The 23,089-nt window shown below is 43.2% G+C and overlaps 2 protein-coding genes across 2 annotated transcripts; one reads left to right on the top strand and one right to left on the bottom strand.

Annotated features, from left to right (window-relative positions):
- Positions 1-11,546: 11,546 nt before the first annotated feature.
- zic5 (zic family member 5 (odd-paired homolog, Drosophila)) lies at positions 11,547-14,527 on the bottom strand (the record flags this gene model as incomplete). The annotated part of the gene is made up of 2 exons (XM_080498627.1): positions 11,547-11,986; positions 13,480-14,527. The coding sequence occupies 2 exons, from the start codon at positions 14,525-14,527 to the stop codon at positions 11,547-11,549; spliced, it is 1,488 nt and encodes a 495-aa protein (XP_080354753.1).
- Positions 14,528-18,866: 4,339 nt separating this feature from the next.
- zic2a (zic family member 2 (odd-paired homolog, Drosophila), a) lies at positions 18,867-22,870 on the top strand (the record flags this gene model as incomplete). Its single annotated transcript, XM_080498595.1, is given in 5 exon segments — positions 18,867-18,968; positions 18,971-19,038; positions 19,435-20,414; positions 21,589-21,752; positions 21,940-22,870. Coding segments are annotated over 5 exon segments (1,509 nt in total). The 3' UTR covers positions 22,135-22,870.
- Positions 22,871-23,089: the final 219 nt, after the last annotated feature.

The following is a 23,089-nucleotide window of genomic DNA, read 5'->3' as shown; positions in this document are numbered from 1 at the left end:
ATGTTGAAGGATGTTTAATTGTCAACACACAGGTGGGATACGTGTGCAGAGGCCGCAATGCACCTGATTTTGTCCAAACTTCTCCTAAAGGTGATGGACGGGGAGATGCAGGGTCTATATTTATTTAAATGAGAGTTGCGCATGAAGGCCTCTGAGGGCCCACCCTGGTCCTGCAGCTCCTCATCCTCCGCTGTGTTTTTTTACTTGTCACGTTAAAACCAACTGCACAACAGAGAATAATATAGTTTATTAACAGTGATATTAGATGATGGTAACACATTGCACTCATTGGTTGTTAAATTTTAAATTAACTTCAACCCAATATTTAAATCTGACCTTTTTTTTATTATTATTATTATTATTAGTGCGTAAAATAATTTCTAGGTGACTTTACCTTGTTGCACAGCCATGCTCCTGGCCTGACTCCCCCCTTAGGTTCACCTCGTCTTAACAGGCCCACATCAAAGGCTGAACGCCCCAACGGAGACCACTAAAACCCGCCCGCTTTGTCTGCTGTTGCCAGGAGTGAGGAAGGGTGTCGTGGGAGGAGGAGGAGGAGGAGGAGCAGGACGTGGAGGAAGGGTGGCATGGTAATGAGACTCGTTACAGAAGCACAGAAAGTCTCTGCAACTTTTTCTGTCTTATTTTCCACCACCTTCACTGTCCCCCCCCTTTTTGCTGCATCGCTGTTGACTTCGTGAAATCAGAACGCTTAAATGATTAATTTCTCCTCATTTTAATTCTTTTGCAGTTTAATATTTTTTTTTTGCATTTTTGGAGTTACTGGAGAAAAAAAAATCCTTACATGTCATGCACGCTTTATTACGTGTACACATTCTGGCCGTGGATAACTTTAAACACGTGTAATATTACCGAAATTATTTGTGGGGGAAACCTCGTAAATCGTGGAGCTGAAACTGCTGAGAGCGAGAAAGGTCCTGATTGTTGTTTGTTTTTCTTTGTTGTCCCTGAACGCACCAGACGCAGCAGACCAATAGAAAGTTTACGCGGCCCGACTCAGACAGTTTTAAGGGAGGAAAAGGCAACAGCACCTCATAAAAGGAGCAGGTCTGCGGAGGTTGGTGACCATTGCACACGAAGAACACGGATCAGATCTCACACCTGCCCCTGGCTGCCAATTAGGCTGCTAATCCGAGGCTAAACGACACAACGTCCACCTGTTTCTAACTTGTTTAAATTGCTGTTAATCGAATTTAAGGACAAAAGTCCCAAACGGGAATATTTTTCGAAACCATTTAGAACTTTTCCGATGAATATCAGAGGTTTACGTGTAGAGGAAGCGTGTTCTGGTGCTTCTACCTGGTTCTGGTGATTCAGTATCTGAAAATTAAATCTTTAAAATAAATCGCAAATGACGATTTGGCGCAAAATACCAAATCATTGTTGAAACTCCCAAAATATCCTGGGAGGACACTTGTGGATAAATCCATTGAGTTTTTATTCAGTTTCAAAATGTAAAAACTGCACTAATGTTTCAAAATTTTACTTTTTTCACCATTACCAACTGATTTTATTTAGATTTTCAACTTGATGGACGGAATAAAGCGTGCACGGTGATCCGGGGCAAATTTCCCACTTTTCTTTCTGAGCAACCAGAAACCAAGCTTTTCTGGTGTGCAGAGGCCTCCTCCTCCTCCTCCACTACCACCACCACACACCCCTCCCTCCCTCCCTCCTCCCTGCGCTGTCGAGCAGGTGGAGGCCGCGCACCTGCACGCACAGCTGCGCGCACCTTGTTATTGCCTCCGCTGCTTGACGCACAGATGAGCGCAGCCGACAACACAATCCCGACAACACAAACATCTCCCGTGCTTATGCAGAGACACAAAAACACGCACTTAAAAAAAAAAAAGGAAAACGAGATGATGTCTTCCTATTGACGCGCTTTCTATCTAAATTAAAATAAAGAAGTTTAAAGTCCAGTTTATTGCTGATGGTTTTCATTCCCAAACGAATTGTAGTTGCGCAATGCCGTATTTATCCCAGTCGTGTTGCCGAGTATCTCTTGTTTGTCATGCTCCCGACTTCAACATGACACCATTTAATCCAATTAAACACGATAACCCTGGACTCACGTATTATTCTCTTCCTTTTTTTCCTTCGAGTTGCTGACAAGCACTCTTGGTTTTGTGTTGAAAGAGAGAGTCAAGAGCCCTCTCTTAATCCCGGGCACGACTAGAAGTGATTGAAAAGTGAAAGAAAGCCCTCATTGGTCCTCGAGCTGGATGGTGTTTTCTTTGTGGAGTATTGTTGCTTTTTGTTCGGTGCGGTCATCATGCATAGCAGCTCCTCAATTTAGGTCTTTGGAGGGAAAGCACTCCGACTTGAGCCGGTGGCAGCTTGTACGACATGGGAGTACTTTACTGAAACAAAACCAATAGATTCAGATGCTGAGTTAATATTGTAATCAGAATGCCAGCTAATAAGGGAAACAATTCTACAAATTGAATTGTAGTTTCTTTGAGTAGATTAGGCCTGTGCTTGTTGTGTGAGTCTTTTACGCGTCAAAAGGGATCTCAACTTTTTGGATAAACAGTTCAAGTGTGGCTCTTTTGGAGTAATAACACCCAAAAGTAACTTTTTGAAGGTAAATTAAACACACGACCCTATTAGTTTTTATTTTTTCCAAGTCGTTGCCAATGCAGCACTTGCATGCATTTCAGAGGAGAGGGTGGAAAAAAAAGTGACATGGTTTTAATAAGCCCGAGCAGGAATAACATATTGTAGGTGTTGCAAAATGACAGGTAATTGACATTAATCCGCTCTCTCTGAGACTCAGGGGGGATCTAAAGTAAATGTGGATACGGTTAATGAAGCCCCACTTGCCCTTTGAATCTCGGTCACAGTGTGCAGCCGGGAAGTTTGAAGAAACTCCATCCGTTTAACACACTTTCCAGGCATGCGTCATCAAATATAATGAGGTGATCGGTGAATGATTGCGCTAATGTGCATGCAAGTCCCCCCCCCCACACCTTTTTTTTTTAAATACTTAATGGAAGGATGCTGTTGTATTTACAGGAAGAAGAAAAAAAACTGCGACATGGATCAGCGCTTACTTTCTAAGTGATGACTCAGTTTATTACGCTTGTTTTTGTGACACATCGGAGGTGTATAGTCAAATTGATGCTCGCCTAACTGACTGCAATAATGCCCCTTTACAATAGCCTTTCGGTTTCCACCCTCAACCGCGGGGTCGTTATTATGCTTATTATGATTCATAGGGAGAGATGGCTCAATAGGAGCTGTGACAGACAGACAGAGGCCAGGTGAGAGAGGCGGACTTTGAGCGCGAAGAGTCGCGGCTCTCCTCCTCATGAGCGCGCAGCTCCGTGCTACAGGGGCCCCGCTTAATGAGGGCACCTATGGGGCCCTCCTGGATGGAGAAGTACCCTAACCTCGCAGTGGCCCGGTCAGAATTGAAGCGCAGACACCTGCGCGTCACCCCCCTCTCCTCCTCCTCCACCCCCACCCCCCTCCCGGCTCCCCCCGGGCAGTGCCAGCCGCAGACCCACATCAGAGTTCACGTTGCTTTGTGCAACTTTTTGACAACGATAATGATGTGCACGGTGGTGCTGAAAATCAGGAGGAGGGGCTGTCGTAGGGAAATCAGCTCTATACTCTTGCCTTTTCGGGGATGAGCGGGTTATGCATTCCTCCTCAGCACCGACTCACTTCTGATTGCGAAGCATCACTCTGCAGCCTCCCACTGCAGCATGCGGCGCATGCATAATCTTGTGGCTGGTCTTCTTACGATCCACTGCCGTCCAAACATCTGCCACATATATGCAAGTCGAGTAGAAAGAAAAAAAAATAGGACTTGTACATGTGATGAATACGCCACCTTTGCAAATTACAGGTGATGTTTTTAAAATGTGCAGTGAACAATCAGTCATGTTATTAAAATATCTCCATCTCTCAAGGTATATGTCACTAAGATGGATAAGCTTTGATAGTTTGTGAGATATAATGTCATTTACCATGGCAAGTGTCTGTGAAGGGCCAAAAGGTCCGAGTCCCCAATGGAGCTGGCCTAATTATACAATTAGTCTTGTGATTGGGACAGTCCAGAGCCCAGTGTCCTGTGGGACAAGCAGACACATTATGGCTGTCATCAGTATCTCCACAGCAAGCAAAAGCGCTTACTCCACCAAGAGAGCTGTTTATGTGTTCATATACTTTCTTTATATTTTATCCCATTTTGTTTGTGTTTCACGAACATCTACTCTTCAGTACAAAGCAACGTCAGGACTTGGTTGGAGAAGACGAGGAGCCGTCAAGTCTGTTTGCTGGACACCATTAATACGATAGGTCATCTCGGTATTCCATCTTTTATGTCTTAAGCCTCATCTGGGGCCTCAGCAGACCCAAACCACAGCCGTTTGAAGCCCTGGGTCAGATGGAGACCCCATATCTCAATCTCATTGCCTATCCAGCCATATTTCCTTTCTGGCTTATCCCTGGTCAGTTGGAAACATCAAGACACCACATTTTCTTCTGCCCATTCAGAGCCATATCTGTCGCTGCCAAACCCAGGCCTGTTAAAGAGAATGAGTGCGGAGCTTGTGATGTGTGGGATTCATGCAGACGTCTCCATGAAGTCAGAGGGAGGTCTTGGCACTGCATGGTTGAGTAGCAGTGGTGCGTCCACATTGGACACTTTATTGCTACTGCACTGGCTTATCACGTTGGATTACAGCTCCGACGGTGAGCCTGGAAGCCGGGGATGATTGGTAACCAACTTCACCAGTTTGCCTATGATGAACACATCAACATCAACTACTGGAGACGGTCAGATGTTTGTGGGGGAAGAAGGAGTCGTGCCCTTATCTGTTGTTGTCACAGACACCCCCTTGTCTTTCTTTTATTAACTGGACTGTGTTTTTGAGTTGACTTTCCTCGTGTCCCACCTTCTCCTTATCTGGACAGAACCCATTCCCTTTTCTCCACACTTGCCTCCAATGATGCTCCTTCTCCCTCCTCCCCAGCTGCGACCCAGTCACCCCCCCCCCCCCCCCCCCCTCTCTAAATGCTGACCTTTTCTGCACTAAAACCAGACGTGTTCAGGACTGGACTGATGTTGCGGGCACGATAGTTCTGCACAAATCTGGTTCTGATACCAATCTTTTGCCCACAACGGCGAGGGTGATGGTCCGAAAGAGGAAGCCAACATATGGAGGTGAAGTATAAGGGGCTGGTTTGGCAGCGTGCTTTGTGAAAACCATCATGATCAATCATAGATAACTTTCAACATGTGTTAAGTCAGAAATGAAGCAGAATCCAAAGATTTATATTAGATTAACAGAGATTGTGGTCATGAAATAAATCCTCATAAAAAGCCTCAATGTATATTCGCCCCCTGGTGAGTGTATACGAACACAATAGGCAATCACATGTGAGTTTCGTTGTTTATAGGCGACAAATCCGCTTGTTTGTTTTGGTGCCAATATTCATCTGGTTTTTCTTCCCTTTAAAATGACCATATATAAACAATAAAATGCACTTGTAAGTAATTAAACATAACAAATTAAAAGTCATACATGACACTCTTGGCGTGCCAGGGATGAAACAGTTTGTCGTCCCCCGGCACAAATCAAAGTGTCTTCCACGTGGAAGTCCATCTGGTTCTCTCTCTGATGGAGTATAGAGTTCACTATTCCCCTCCACCCTCTCAGCCCCAGTTTCCAAGTACGCTGAAGCCTACATCCTGCATTTAGAGGCTTTTAGGAAAGCCCTGTCATTCAATAAGACACTACTGGGGCAGCATGCTCACGCTTATCTGCACTTTAGCTTCTACTTTCTGGCCGGTGGGCGATGCGAGGGCCAGGTAGCAGAGCCCGGCTCATGCGGTTGTCCGTGGACGACCTTGCTCTCCTCACCTACTGCCTTGGAGTGGCTCCCAGTCCTGGGATGGGGCTTTGGACCAGCACCAAGTCTCTACCCCCACAGATGTTACTGAGCCACTAGATATTATGTCAGCTTCTGAGTGATGCATCACGCTATTTGGAAAGAAGAAAAAAAACCATGAAGTAGCCAGGATGCTTGTGACAACATGGAAAATGTGTGAAATTACTGAGTTTATAAAAAGGTTTCGGTGAAAGTAATGACGATAATAAAAGCATTCATGTGCTGGTCAGATGGATAAAAAAAAAAAAAAACTCACATTGGAAACCCGTAAAACACATAAATGGTTCTTTTTAAAAAAAGATTATATTATTTTAAACAACATGTATAGACATTGACATCAAATTATACATTTTATTGTTTTTCATTTATTCAAATACACACAAAAAGACATAAATCAATGTAATGTGATGTTGACTGTAAATATGCCTTCATATTTCTATGTTGAGAAGACAACATTCCATATATTGACATTATGGTGAGGCCCTTCACTTGTTTGACACTAAAACATAATAGATCAATTATTACTGTTTGAGTGTTTTTGGAGAAAAAAAATGTAATCTTTCTCTTTGAGCTTGGATGAGGGAATATTATAACTCTCTAAACGAGGAGCTGTTTTTATCTGCAGCAGGAAATCTTCGCCAGTTTATCCAGAGCTTCGGTAAAGGACACGGTCTAAATGTCAGAACTAGAATAAAACAATTTTCCTCACAGCACACAGAGTAGTATTCAGCTGCTGATTATATTTAATAGAAAAGCTTTCAAACCTGCGAGATGCCATCATGTCTGTGTAGGTAGCTCTGCAACACTCAAGGGCAAAGACTGTTTGTTTCTTTTCAAATTACTATTAAAAGAGGGGGGGAATAGAAATTTATGATGTGCTCACTGGGTAATTGATTTAATGAAGTTCCTGTTAAACTAAAACCAAGTACAGGTCAGTTGAACAACCCCCTGGAGTGAGCATTGTCAGATGTTTAACTCCCACACTCCTTGGAGAATAACATCGGGGCTAATAGGTGAAACCGCAGCTGCTGAAGTTGGGCTGGAGAGGAGCGACGCTTCCCCCTGCAGACGTCCGGCAAAGCCCGGTGCACAACCGGACAAAGATTTTCTTTTACTCTCCCCGGCGTGAATCAGGGGGAAGATCTCTTTCCTAAAAAAAAAAAAAAACAACGCACAAGTTTCCAGTCACTTCGGTGTGAAGTTTCCCCCTGCAGGCTGGAGCGCATCTTGATCTACTGTAAAAAATAAAAATTATGATAATAATAAATGAATAAACCTCCACAGTTGGATTTAACCGCGAGGCTAAAGAGCCACCGGGGAAACTATTATATTAGACAATAAGTTATAAGATCTGGAACGATGACAATATAATTATTTTTTTTTTGTTCTTGTACTGTACAAATGGAAATATGACACAGAGAGTCAGTAAAAAGTTGAACAAACAGCTGTCGTTTTGTGGTAAAGCCTTGTTTAGATAGACACTATTCAAAATTCAATACAAAACAATCACTCAATTGTCTGTTTTTTTTTTTTTTTGGTGACTTCCACTTAAGATGAGAAAAAAAATCGCAGTACAAAATGAAGCTGTTAATTAATTTCTTCATCAATTACACTATGAAATTAAAATCCCTGCAGACTGAGGCCATTTGTTTAAGTTGAATGCCCAAATATTGTTTGAACTTTATCGAATGAGTATAAATATACTCTCATAAATAAAGTAGCAATTTTTCGAGTAAAATCGATTTATCAACACCCCTGTTTCTTGTTTGCAGGGGTCCTGACTTCCGTTTATCACCTATTTTTAGTTTTCACTCGTCCCATCTATGAAGCAGAGACGTGTGATTTCTTTCTTTCTTTCTTTCTTTCTTTCTTTCTTTCTTTCTTTCTTTCTTTCTTTCTTTCTTTCTTTCTTTCTTTCTTTCTTTCTGGGCAAAAAAAAGGGGCCAAAGCTGTCACAAGGTGCTGCTGTTCTGCTGTATGAGACTTCTGGGTGGAGGTGAAGTAAGTGTGTGTGTGTGTGTGTGTGTGTGTGTGTGTGTGTGTGTGTGTGTGTGTGTGTGTGTGTGTGTGTGTGTGTGTGTGTGTGTGTGTGTGTGTGTGTGTGTGTGTGTGTGTGTCTGTCGACACCTGCTTTCTTTTTTTTCTTCACCCCAAATTAAAAACCAAGTTAACTTGGAGGAGTGCATTTGCTTTCTTCTTGTTTTTTCCAATTACGCTTTTATTCTCCATGGCAATGTTTATTTCTGTGTTTATTTATATTAAGTGAGATGTTGCGTTCAAGGTGAGCCAAGAATCCGGGCACTTTGTGGGGCTGCAGGTGCTCGGATCAAATGACCTGCGCGTTTTCTTGACAGAGAGAGACTCTTAACTTTTGTGCCCAGGACGATCACTTCACGAGCAATTTTTTTTATTTATTTTTTTCCCTGAGCATTGTGCCCTGCAGCATTCAGGAGATGGATAATGCTTGTAAAGTCTGACACGACAGCGTTTGTTTTGGTTCTACGCTCGTCTGAGAAATTATCGTTCAACCCCTTTAAAGGGCGCAATTGAGAAGCAGCGGCGTTTCTCGCTGCGACTTTTCGCTTTGTCCTCTCCAAAGTGGCGTCTGCATGTCTGACTCCGCCGGTTACTGATTTGCAGGCAGTATGTTAAGGTGGCCCATGTAAGTGATTTCCACGGACATCCCACTAAAGGAGAACAAATCGTTGACAAAGGAGCGCCTTTCCCATTCAGCGGCGTCGTTAGGACAACCAAAAAGTATTTCTCAGATAATAAGTTCTACTTCAAAGCGTTTCTCACTGAAGGGTGACTGCTTCACTCCTTTTATTAAGTCTCCCTCCTTGTAATGCCCAAAAGGACTGTCTCAGGTTATTTTTCATCCTGTTTATTTTGTAACATTCATTGAGCATTTGTTTCCAAACAGAACCTACAAGAGGGGTGTAAGACTCCTTTGGCCCTTTGCCCCATAAAAGTCCACGCTCGGGGGAAAAAAAAATAATAACAAGAGGAGGCCTGCAAGTGTTTGAATGAAGCAGTGGATGGAGTGTTTTTGGAGAAATTGTAAAAAACCAAAAAAAAAGAGAGAGAGAGAGGAACTTGCAGGTGCTCATTGTGCAGCTGCAACAATTCTCCTTTTGGGCTGTTACAAAAACAAACGTTCATATTTGAGCTATTTTATGCTATAGTGTTGTTTAGGTGGGGTTTTTATTTATTTATGTATTTTATTATTTTATTGCCAAAACTCCTACAGCTCGACCTTAAGTCAAGTGCGCGTGAATTGACGCAGCGTTGGCAGCCCCATAATTATTCCCAAGTTTGTCCTTTTTTCTAACACAACTTGTCAGCGGTTGGGAAGTTTGTATTTGTTTTGACCCTGTGCAGAAGGTACACGTGCGTCTGCCTGGAGCGCGTGCGTCATCATACCTGCCAATGAGGCACTTTATGTGTTGTTGTTTGGAGCGAGTGCATCCTCTGCTTTGATTTCACCTATTTTTGCGCAAGTTTCTGTTTCTTCTTCTTCTTCTTCTTTTCTCTTTTCTCCACCGGACATATTCAAATGTGAGCGTCTCACCACCCAATCGCCATAGAAATCCTAACGCACCATGAAGACTGTCAAAGCAGCCAGCCTTCCTCTGTGAAGCTGCGAGGCTTTGAAGTGGTGCACGACCGGCGTTGGTCAATTTTAATTCTATAGACTGGACAGGCAACTCTTTGAAAGTGAGATTGTGCGTTTTAATGGAGGAAATAAGAGGGAGGGGGGGGGGGACTTGTTTTATACACTCTATACACGGCTTTGCGCATTGTCAGATATCTTTTTATCTTTTATTTTTCCCATGAATGATTCATGCACCGAGCGCTTTGTGTCGTCGCGCCTTTCAGAGGTAGCGCCATCAGGGGGCTATAAGTTTTCCCATTAGCTCAGTGATTAGTTTCTACCAGCCTCCTTGGCCCGATGGGCCCCGTTTCCGAGAACAGTGGATAGTTTATAGAAATGTCAGCAAAGTGAAGAGCTGCTGCAACCTTATCCATTCAAGGTGAGGCTGACACTGATGTTTTCTTGACTCTGACCCACCAACGTGCGTCTTTCTAAAAGTCTTGAACAAAAAGGAAATATCTCACAGTCACCAGAGAGCAGCCAAACAGTCAATTCATACCTTGAAACATGTCCACATAACCTCAATAATTCGAGTTCACTCATAAATCATAAAAATGACATGTGGATTATTTAATGTATAAGCCTTGAATGGTTTTTTTTTAAATTCATTTTAGGAAGAGTTTTATATTGCAAATTAAATCTCGAACATCAAAGATCTGCACAGTCATAGCTGATTCATCTCGCTCTCTCTCTCTTTTTTTTTCGTCCTTTATGTCCAATGGCACCATGCACCTCAATATGAAAGACAGATCACTACAAAAAGGCATGCGAGAAAGGGACTTTTCACATTACACAGCCTATTCAAGTAAATGTTTTCTTCGTTTACAGAGCACAGTATAAAAAAATTAACCAAAATATGTTAAAATGTAAATTGTAAAAAAAAAAAGAAAAAAAAAGAAAGAAACGAGAAAACAAACATCAGCAGGGTACTACACATCACCAAAACTGATATTATTATTCTTTGGTGTTTCTGTAATTCCAGTACAACATTGATACCAACAAATAAATTACAATGTACAAAACAACATTTTTTTTGTAATTAAAACTACACAACATTCACAAGCATCAGTACAATTACATATATACAAATCCTACAGGGTCAAAGCCTGTCAGTGTAGACATTTAGGGTCTCATGGGACTTACTGGACTTTTAAACAAGTAATACACTTGCGTATTTTTGCATAAAATATAGTCTTAAATAAATCTTAAATATTACAAAATTCCATCCAAACACAAGTATTGTATAAATCTGAAAAGTAAATGAGAACCCTTAGGACACTCCGATATGTGTTTCTTCGTGTTTTGTCTTCTTCTTCCTTATTGGTATTTCAAAGTGTGTACCACATCTTGTGAAATATTGTGAAATAAAAAAAAAAAGCCTAATCTCTAGCCCATATATTCTGTCCTTTAACTATATGTTGCCACTTGTAGTGTTCCAGGCTGTAACCCTATTCCCATAAAATGCTTCTAATATGACAGTGATTGATTGCAGTCCAGTTATTAACTGCTGGAGGATGAGAGGTCATATGAAAGGTGTCATTTCAGTACACCAGTTGAGTATCAACTCATGCAGTTAATTAAACCTGCATGTTATTGCAAATACATTCATTTTTTATTTTTTTTTATTTTTGCAAAGTTGTGGCTGAATATGGATCAAATTTGGATTCTTGGTTGTTTCAAATAAGGAGGGGGGGGGGGGGGGGCTTTTGACCATATTAAAGTCTGCCAGCTTATAATTTAGTTAAAAAGTTCAGGGTCACGTCAAAGTATTTCTAATCTTGATGTAGTTATCCTTACACTGCAACCACGATGAATGTAAATTATTTTTTAAGCACAGTCGTTTAGTATGACTACAGTAAAAAAAAAAAAAAAAAAAACCCGATCCCCTGCGCACTGATGGGTCTGCACCCTTTAATGGGTCAACTCCATGACAACTTTGACAGTCACGTGGTTGTAAACAGGGGCATCAGAGCATTGTCCTTGGGTCTGAATTTCTGAAAGAGTCCTCGTCGTCAGAGTCTGACGTTGGCACATCGCTGGAGGGGGTGTGGAGGTGGTTGGGCCCCCCGCTCCCCTGGCACACGTACCACTCGTTGAGGTTGGTGACCTGAGGGGACAGGTTCGCCGAGCGGTTCCTGTGCGGTTCGGGATTCGGGGAGAGAGGATCCCCGAGGGGGTTGGTGGAAGAAATGTAGTTGACGTTGGTGGAAGGGGGCGGCGGGGACTTGCAGTGCACTTTCATGTGTTTCCGCAGCGAGCTCGGGTGCGTGTAGGATTTGTCACAGCCGCGCACTTTGCAGTAGTAAGGCTTGTCACTGGTGTGGACGTGAGAATGCTTCTTCCGGTCGCTGCTGTTGGCGAATTTTCGATCACAGCCGTCAAACTCGCACTTGAAAGGCTTCTCCCCTTCAGTAAATGAGAAACAGACACGGTCAGAGTCATGCGTTGCAGAGTTGTACACAAGAACCACGTGCATTCTCAAACAAGAACTAAAGCTGCACATGAAGGCTCACTATAACACTGAAACTACAGCTTTTTAGGACACACACACACACACACACACACACACACACACACACACACACACACACACACACACACACACACACACACACACACACACACACACACACACACACACACACACACACACACACACACACACACACACACACCGATCTTCTGACTGCTGAGCGACACAGCCTGCACTTTTCCACAGGGGCGCCCTCTCCACCGCAGCTCATTCACTCAGCATTGGTCCACAGCTCCACACCCACTTGCCCACAGCATATTTCTGTGCGCACCCGTGAAACATGCCTCGAGGCCTTCTGGTTTACATGTGGCTGGAGAGGGGACACTCTGGAGACCACCACGAGGCATTTATGTGCCATAGTCGAATCTGCTGGCAGTTGTTTGTACACACACACGCCCACACGTTCATGTGAAAATACTTTTCTTTTTTTTTTTTAATTCTCCCCCAAAAGTGTCCTCCAGAGAGGCATAAAAGAAATATGGGCTGCAAATGATAGGTTCTTAACTAAATAGAGGATGTAATGTGAATTTTGTGAGCGTTCATATTTGGTCCATTACTTAATTCCCTGGAGATTTTAGAGGATTGCTTAAAATGTAGAGGCCTATCTTTAAAAAAAAAAGGTGGCAAAACGTCAAAGCCATACTTTTTGTTTGTCGAATTAAGAGACTAAATTCACCTTCAAGAAAGAACCATTATGACTATTTTGCGTTCTGATAAGTTACTCTGATGTGACTTGTTGTTTTGAACTTTTGAACTGTGCCACAAGCGTTTCTAACAGACATGTTTTCATAATGCAGTTGACAAAGTGAAAATCTGTTACACTTTTGAAAGATTAAGCTCAATAGTTACGCAGAGTTTCAGATAAATGGCTCATTCAAATGACTGACCGGAAATCAACGTCTGAACCTGATGAATCGCCCTGTGTTACGTTCTTTTTGCTTTTTTGCTCCATCATCTGCTTGGATTCATCATCGTATAAACTGTGCTTTTGCGTAAACGTCTCACGCCTGAAGACAATTACTTTTGCGCGTGTTCTGTACGTACGTAAGCACGTTTTACAAATCATAAGCCTTAAATCCTTTGACGCCCACTGCAGGCGTCTCGGCGAATACGTAAAAAAAAAAAGAGTTAACATTTATGAAAGGAAATGAAACGCTTCTACTCGCTGTGCGAATGCGATTGTGAATAAAACTCGTGTCCCTCGCTTCTGCGCGTAATTACGCACAGCCGGTTTTTTTTTTTTTTTTACTTTTAAGACGCGAATACTAAAACAAGGTCGCCTCGGGTGATTGATAACGATCTGCCATGTAGCGATTCTGAAGCGATATGCACGGGTTTTCCCCTCCCGACAATGTGAATTACTGACCTGTGTGAGTTCTCTTGTGAATCTTTAGATTTTCCGATCGCGCGAACACTTTTCCACAACCGGGGAAAGGACACGGAAAGGGCTTCTCTCCCGTGTGAACTCGGATGTGATTGATCAGTTTGTACTTCGCTTTGAAAGCCTTTCCTTCCCGTGGACATTCCTCCCAAAAACAGACGTGCGAGCTTTGCTCCGGTCCCCCGACGTGCTCCACCGTGACGTGGTTGACCAGTTCGTGCATGGTGCTGTAAGTTTTCGAGCAGGGCTTCTTCTGATTCTGCTCCTGGTCAATCCACTTGCAGATTAACTCTTGCTTTATGGGCTGCCGCATGTATCTTAAAAACGCCCCCGCGGCTCCGTGAGGAGCAGAAGCGATGTTCACATTGAGGTTCATGGAGTTGTAGCTGTGGAGAGAAGACGGTCCATAGTGCTCCGGCCTGTGCCCGAAGTGCTCTGGCCTGCCGTAGATGTCCCCCGGTATACCCAGGCGCATCTGCCCGTTGAGGGCATGGTGGTGGTGGTGGGCACCTGGGGACGCCTGGTCGTGAAGTCCAGTAAAAAGTGAATGGGCCCCACTTTCCGCGTGCCCATAAGCACCTGTTGGGGAGATGAACATGCCATGGTGATGAGGGGAGGAGGCGGAACTATGCTGGTCGCCAAGTGCATGCATAGCAGAGGCTGAGAGTTCTCTCCTGAGGATGAAGTCCCTGCTGCTTGAGTAGCCTGAGTGGGGGTGAGCCACGGGGAAACCAACTGTGGTCTGAGCAGAAGTGAAAGATGCCGCGGTCTGGGCTTCGGGATGGCTCTGAATGTGCTGAGATGGGCTAAGTTTGAGAGCATTTGTCTGTGCCATGTGCTCTGGTCCAAATGGAGTGAGTGCCACTCCGGGGTCGTTGCCCAGCTCCCCAGGGTGGAGATGGGCATGGTGGGAGAGAGGGTGATGCCCCCCTAGCCCCGGGAAGCCTGTCATATTCTGATGAGGAAGGGGTTGAGTCGCTGCCAAATCCGCTAATCTCATCGCCGGATTCCTCTTGCTTAAAGGGGGTTCCATAACTACACTGACAAGTCCATCCGCACTCACCGCAACTGCTTTTCACCTCACCACGCTCTCTAAAACATTAGGAAAATATGTATATAAGGGTTCTATAAGTTCTTTTGTCCGGCTTCTAACTCTGCTTGCTCCTATTCCCACTCTGTCCTCAAGCGATTGGCAGAACATACAACAGTTGGAGGACACAGTGGGGAATACAGTTTAGAAATGGCACTGCGGGTATTGGACGGATTTCGGTGACTGGCAGTTAGGAGAACGAAGCGATTGGCTGTCGTTCAGCGCAGGGGCTCAGCAGGGTTCCGCCCCCTCACTCTCTTTATCGCCGCTGACTCCAAAAAGTTGTACTCACAAAGTTACCAGCAGATCTGTTTTGTGCAGCTTTCTGTTTACTGGTGCGGGTGCATGTGGATGACCGAAATATCAGTTTATGCGACAAGTGTCGCCCCGTTTATGCCTGGTTTGCCTTTGTCCACATGTTTCTCTGTGGAAAAAACAAACAAACAAACAAAACAAAAACAAAACAACAACTGATGACTCAAAAGCAGGAACGCTGATTCAAGTCAGTGGAATGAATTCATCACTGTTTATATGTGTGAAATAAAAAAAACAGCTGTGTGAGGGGTGATTTATTTATTTTTATGATAGTTTCAAATAAAGTATTTTTGGAAATGTATTCTTACGTTTATTTTAAAATAAAAGATGAGAAAACGCACTTATGGAAATGCATTCTATTTATAAATCAAATATTAAAAAAACATGAGGTACTTTAACCCTTCATTAATGAACATTAAGATTTTCTTTGTGCATTGATTAGCATGAATTGCTGCACGTCAGTAAGCTTTCAACTGATTTTTGCTTTTCCTGAATTGCCACTTTAAAATTAAAGTTTAAAAGATATTTTAGTCCAAGCTTAAAAAAAATGTTTGATTAAACTAAGTCGTACATTCATGTCCGATAGTTTATTGATAGTAGACGTGTACATGAGTTATAAACGTTCAGCAGTTAACTTAGACAACAGCACTGAAGCTTCATTTTAGTACTTTTATTTTAAAACATGCTTTTCATTAGAGTTTCGTGAATTTGAAACGTACTCATTGTAAAATGTAATTAATATTAACATGGTATTTCGCCCCCCCCCCCCCCCCCCCCCCCCCCTCTGGCTGCGGTTGGCAGACTGTTCAACTCTATTCAGGTTAATTTCAGATGACAGATTACGACCTGACAGTCTCGCCTCTGTTGACAGCAGTGCGTTTATCTATGGATGACATGTCTTAATTCCCCTTCCCAGTCGAATTATTACAACTCGCCTCGAACTGCAAATCAGCACGTCAGTGAGTTATGCAAAGTAATTGTAGCATTAAAAAAAAATATTGAAAAAAAAAAGAAGCATATCCCTGTAAAATATATTGCATTTGAAATATTGAACCTGCAGCGCAGCACTCTCCGGCACATAAACCTGCACGTTTTGTGATTGATTCTCGTCGTTAAGGGAGCAGAGCTCCACACATGATGGGCCTGTTGCACTTGTTCCCCAGTTGAAACTGATATATGAACTTGGCGCCCTGCAATTTTAAAGATCACCTCGACCATATATTTTAGACAATGAGATGCAGGGTGGTGTAGCATTACAGAACATCTACGAAATGCCATGGTATTAATTGGTAATTAAGTTTATCATCAGCAACTGACTAAATGCACATGCAAAGTGAATCCCTGCCATCATCGCTTTTCTATTACAGATTTAAAATCGTCTTTAAAAAAATGACCAATAGCCACCAAAACATGCACCTTTGTTTTTTGTTTTTTTTTAGGATGTTGCTAAATAATAAAATGATCCACAGCTCTCTTGAAGAAAGCTCCTGGAAGCCCATAAAGCAGAGAAAGTCAGTGGGGGCAATGTTTATGATTTGTTTGAGGGGCCATGTCATTAAAACACGTGATTTAAAGCAACATGATAATAAACCGACATAATAACATAAGGACCTATTGTCAATGTGTGATTGTCATGACAAAATAAAATAAAAAATATCATGAAAATGGATCATGATCATTGAGTTGAAACACTCCACCCTGATCATTTTAATATATTAAATAATATAATAAGATAATTTTTCATTGGGACCTCCTGACGCAAACAGAGAATGAATGCATGTTTTATTGACTTATTGCTTCCAAATTACCGAAAGCTGTCGATGCCTCCGACAGAAGAGGGGGGCGTCTTCGCCCCTTCCTCGCTCTCTCTCTCTCTCTCTTTCTAAAACAAAGACGCTTTGTCATAAACAGGGTTATTTTACCAAAAGGAGTCAAGAGGGCAGCATATGTGGTCTTAACGTGTCAGAGGTCAAACATCCATGAAACACAAGGTCACACAAGCCACACAAGTAACCTTCCAGTGTGTCAACATATTGATACTGTCAGATAACAGAGAGGAGAAATATGCCTTTGGCATAAATTATAATCCACAGACAGAGCTCCTTTACGAGCTGGCTTGTAGAGTTTTATGCAAAGACTTCTTCTGTAAAGACGAAGCTCCCAATTTTGTCATTTCTTACTTCAAATCTCATTTTTTGAAGCATTTCAAGTGACTTATTTGTCACAAGTGTGAGCCATATTTCAGTGCGTATTGGTGCTCCGAGAACCTGTTGAAATGCTGGGCTTTGTAGGGTTTTCAATAAACCAGACCCCCTTTCTTTCCCAGGCAGAAGGGAAACCCACAGCCATGCGCCTCTCGCCGATTGATTTCTTTCTTTTTCTTTTTCTTTTTCTTCTTCTTTTTAATTTTCCATTGCTTCCCCCCCCCCCCCCCCCTATCTGGGGAAGGTTTTTGTGGTTTTTCTCAGAGAAATAAAGAACTTCTTATAGGGGTCGGCAGACGTGACTTTGAACTTGGATCAGCTCCTGCGTTTCCTGTGGTGCGGGTTGAAATAGACTTGGAAGAATGGCACACAACGCGCAGCCTGTCCCACTCTGAGCTGGGAGACACACAATTTCCACACACACACCAAAAAAAAAAAGTTTTTTTAAAACGTTTCCTTCACCGTCAGCACCGTTTGTCGGCTGGAGTGCACCGGAGAGTTTGGGCAGACTGAGAAATAAGTTGTGTGACGGACGGACTGAGGTTGTGGGATTGTGATATGGTGACAAATGTAAGTAAACTTCTTTTGACTTGCACGTGAATGAGCATTTGTGTTGTGTGGCCTGTTTGTGCCGATCCGAGTTCTGTTTGTGGAGGAATATGAACGCACAATGAAATATTGATGAAATGAAATCACATTTATAAAAAAATTACACTCATATGACCAACTTTATGTTAATGTCCTTATGGGATACCCATATGCTGGTATCGTTTAAGGCAGAATAAAAGGTTAGGTCTTTACTTTGGGGGTAAAAACAAGCATTTATCGCACCCGCGCAACCATTGCGCAGACCAGTGCTCACAAATGGAGAGGAAACCATTCTCACATCCAGCTTTAGGATTGGAACCCACTTGCTGCAGCTTCGACCTCACAGGTCACAAAGGGTTAACATGGATCTTAGCGCACTTCACCGCCATAGCATGTAACTTAATTGGTGTGGTGAATGTGAGAACCACCGAGGAAGCGGAGCCTGCGACGTACAGAACCATTAAAGAACCGCTGGCGGTTTCCAGTGTGAGAACTGGAGCACCACTAAAAGGCCCAGTTGTGGTTGTACAAGCAATGAAAAACCACTGGACTCCATATGGAGGCACACATGCTTTTTCAGCTGTGAAAAATTAACAAAGCAGATCATGTTCTTTTTTCTTTTTTCTTTTTTAGTGGCATTAAAATGTTGTGTGTGTGCACATGTGTGTGTGTGTGTGTATATATATATATATATATATATATATATATATATATATATATATGAAAGAGAGGAATCCTTGCTCAGTAATGATTACATAATTTCTAATGCAGTACAGTCAATCAATATGAAATATTTATTGATTTGAAAATGAGAGAAAAAAAAGAAAAACAGGATGGCTGTTGCATAATCTACATGTTCACCATATTCTTATTATTTATAATTATTAGTTACGATATAATTGAAGATATACTCCTATTCTTTAAATAAAAAATAAAAAAATATCTCTATATATTGTAACATAGCGCCCGCGGATCACAAACAGCCAAAACCGCTCTCGTCGTTCTCTTGTCGTGATCTTTTCGCCTGCTCACTCCTCCAAATCTTCTCCTAAAAGTAGGCGGTAATTATTAGTGGAAAATGGCGTTGCGCTATTAAGTCGGCGGAGCGCTACCTGCCATTGGACAGACACCTGGGATTGATGAGGCGCACTGGCCAATGAGGCTGCGAGGAACGAATGAACAGGCTCCAGTTAAAGGGGGCGGAAGAGGAGGTAGAGCCAGTCCACGGAGAAACAGGGACCCTCCGCGATAAACACAAGGCGAGGCAGAGAAATAAATACATGCCCATTTGGAGCGGCGCGCTTTGAGATGCTCCCACTCGCGGTCGGTGCGCGCAGAAGACACCCAGTAAGACAATTATTTAATTCTTTGCGTGCATTTTAACGCGTCCAACTGTTCCTAGTCAAGAGGAAAAGGACACGAGGAAACTCTTCACTTCGTTGCATTTGGATTTTTTTTTTTAGCTGCAAGTAAATTAGAAGTAAATTCTGTTTGAGAAGCTGAATTTTTCTTTTCTCTTTTTTCTTTCTTTCTTTCTTTTTTTTTTGGTTGCTATTATTCATGAACGGATCAGCGCTTTGAATCACGCCTGATATGGTGTTTCCACGGCTGGAAGTTTTTTCTTTACGTGCCAGCATCAACATTTGATTTTTCTCCCCCCCCCCCCTTATCTCTCTCCCTTTTTATTTAAGTTATTCTGTCGCTGTGCGGTCCTGCGCTGGTTTAGATAATTACGCCTCTCTCCGAGATAATGTTACTGGATGCTGGTCACCAGTTCCCCGGACTGGGAGTGGGCTCGTTCGCCAGGCATCACTCGGCGAGCGATATGCAGGAGAGAGACTTGAGTTTGGCACAGAATAGCTTTGTAGACTCCGCACACATGGGTGCGTTCAAGCTGAACCACGATCTCTCCCCGGGACAGAGCTCAGCCTTCAGCACCCAGGCGCCCGGTTACCCCGCGGCGGCTTTAGGGGCGCACGCAGCCCATGTCACGTCGTACGCGAGCTCTCCGTTCAACTCCACCAGGGACTTTCTCTTTCGCAGTCGCGGGTTCGGAGAATCCTCTCCGGCCAGCAGCCAACACACTATTTTTGGCCCCACGGCGGGATCCCTCCATCACTCCCACACAGACACTCAAGGCCACATTCTGTTCCCCGGCATCCACGACCAGCACGGCTCCCACGGATCCCCCAATGTTCTCAACGGCCAGATGCGACTCGGACTACCGGGAGAAGTTTTCGGACGCTCAGACCAGTACCACCAGGTCTCCAGCCCGAGGACAGACCCGTACTCGGCGGCGCAGCTCCACAACCAGTACGGCTCCATGAATATGAACATGGGGATGAACATGGCAGCCCACCACCACCCCGGTGCCTTTTTCCGCTACATGAGGCAGCAGTGCATCAAGCAGGAGCTCATCTGCAAGTGGATCGACCCCGAGCAGCTGAGCAACCCCAAGAAGTGCTGCAACAAAACTTTCAGCACCATGCACGAGTTGGTCACGCACGTCTCGGTGGAGCACGTCGGCGGGCCGGAGCAGACCAACCACATCTGCTTCTGGGAGGACTGCGCCCGAGAGAGCAAGCCGTTCAAGGCGAAATACAAACTGGTCAACCACATTCGGGTGCACACGGGGGAGAAGCCTTTCCCCTGCCCTTTCCCCGGCTGCGGGAAAGTCTTCGCGCGGTCGGAAAACTTGAAGATACACAAGAGAACGCATACAGGTAATTTCAACGTCCTCCTCGACTTAGAAATTATTAAGCCGCGCGTAATTGTTGTCGCCGAAGCGTATGTGAGCTTTTAGGCCTATTTCGTTGCTGTAAACATGTGTCTTGCCAAGACAAACACACATTAGGATCTAATTAGTCGCGGGTATTTTCGGCTGCTAAAGTAGATAGTATTTGTAGAAGCAGTTCAAGTAGATTTAGGATCAAGTCCAGGAGAGAGAGAAAGAGAGAGAGAGAGAGAGAGAGAGAAAGGAAACGTGTTTAGAATAAAGCGATAATTAATTTCCACATTGCACTGCAGCACTTTTACACAATTCGAGTGGTTGAAATGATTATTCCAGCGTTTAGAGAAGAATTTGACCGAGTGTGTTTTGTGTTTTATTGTTCGGGGTAAACTTTAAAAATGGGTCAAAGGGGACGTGGGAGCGCGCTGCGTGTGTTGTGGAGCAGCTCGTAGTAAAAATCATATACGATGCTGCGCTTTTACAGCTCCAGATTTTACTCATCTTCTTAACGCACTTTATATCTATCGATTCCCCCCCCCCCACACAGTTCGGCCGCTTTTATTATTGAATTAACTTACGGGGGGAAAGGGATTCTTATGTCTTATGTTTAAAAACAAAATGCGAGCCGGTCCACTGCCGCGCTACGAGCGAGTCCTTTTGTTTTCTCATGCGCCCCTTTTGATTTGTGCTGAGGTGCTAGACAGGGCCATTACCAGGCTTACACATTTGGACTTATTTTCTTGGGAAATACATTATGGTGCCGTGCCATGAAATTGGCCAGGTGCTAATTAGATTTTTATTGTCTCCCAGCAAATGGTATGCCTTCTGTAGGCCCACTGAGGACGGCCTTGTCGCCTTCTCCCACCACCCCCCTCCTCCACACCACTATTTGCATTATTCAGGCTAGATAACACGTAGCATCCCCCCACTCATTTTAACTTTAAACTTTGAATATGCATGGAGGCCTGGCTGGGATTTTTTCAAGCAGGCAAATGCCTACTTTCCTGTTCTCAACTTTTGCATTTGAAGAGACGCTCGAACTATTTGCACAGCTCCTGGTTGTTACGCACACAGCTCGTTGTTTTCCTCGTGGGAAAAAAAACCCAAACAAATCTGACCATTTTGTTCTTGTTTATTTCTATTTCTTATTTTTTTTCTCCCTGCAGGAGAGAAACCATTCCAGTGCGAGTTTGAGGGCTGCGACAGAAGGTTTGCAAACAGCAGCGACCGAAAGAAACACATGCACGTCCACACGTCCGACAAGCCATATCTGTGTAAAATGTGTGACAAGTCCTACACACATCCCAGCTCCCTACGAAAACACATGAAGGTAAATACACAACTGCAAAGATGTGTGTGTGTGTGTGTGTGTGTGTGTGTGTGTGTGTGTGTGTGTGTGTGTGTGTGTGTGTGTGTTTTAAAATCGGATTTTACTTTTCGATTTTTGCAACTTCAAATGAGGTGTCATGCAGATTGGAGACACTCACTCGCCTTTTTTTATTTATTTAATTTCCCAGGTCCACGAATCCTCCCCACCAGCATCAGACTCATCACCAGCAGCCAGTTCCGGTTATGAATCCTCCACACCTCCAGGCCTGGTGTCTCCCACCACCGAGACCCAAAGCAACACAACCATGTCCCCAGCCTCAGCAGTGCACAACACCACCAGCCACAGTGGCCTGTCCTCCAATTTCAGTGAATGGTATGTGTAGGACTGAGCTGAAATGAAGCAACACACACTCGTTTCACAGCACTGGGCCATTCCAGCAGGAGAATGGGACACGTGCACACAAGAGGCACACAAACACTTGTTTATTTTGTTATTTTTGATGCACCAGGGAAGACGATGAATACCAACAGAGGAAAATATGTATAATATTTGAGGTGTATTTCATATTGTAAATAATGACTAAAAAGCCCACTTTCCCATTGGTTGTGATAGTTTGTCAGTCTTTTGGTGTATAGGTGTTCCTTCAATGGTAGCTATTTCTCTAACTGGACTTTTAGTGCACATATTACAATAAAATTGTACAATAATGTTGAATATTGTGATCCTAAGGCAAATTGATTGTACTATACTAAACATCTATAAACTGGAAAGAGTGCCAAAGTTAACATTTAACTCAAACAGACCACAATATTATGCTTGTGAATGTATATTTTAGTTTGCTGGGCTTAACTTGTGATGTTTTGTGCTTTGCAAGTTTGAATTGTGAAATACTATCTGGAAGATTGTGAGGAAAATAAACGTTGTGCCGTTCGATTTTCTGTAACTACGCCCTTCCTTTTGTAAATATCAACTGCCATATTTATCCATTTGTAATTAAATTATGGTATTTACTTGCTACAGATGAAACAGTATTTATAAAGAATGTTTCTTTACTATAAATATGTACAATGACGAGCTAAACATGGGCAGTTGTTTCGTTATGTGCTTTTGTTTGAAGTTTTAAGAGGTGTTTTCTTCCTTATTGTGATAAAAAAAAAATTTACTGCATACAAATATAATAAAAAGGTGTTGCAAGTGCTAAATATCTTTTGCTTTTTCATCCTTTCTCATCCCGTTCTGTGCCGGTGCAGTTTTAACGAGTTGCATCTTGGCTGGCATCTAATCTTTTGGAGTTAATCAGAGATTCTCTGAGAAGTTTAATATGTCTCAAATGTTTA

This window comes from Blennius ocellaris (genome assembly GCF_963422515.1).
Source record: "Blennius ocellaris genome assembly, chromosome: 6".
NCBI classification, from domain to species: domain Eukaryota; kingdom Metazoa; phylum Chordata; class Actinopteri; order Blenniiformes; family Blenniidae; genus Blennius; species Blennius ocellaris.
The sequence above is the reverse complement of the archived record's forward strand: the minus strand, read 5'-3'. Positions and strand labels throughout refer to the sequence as shown.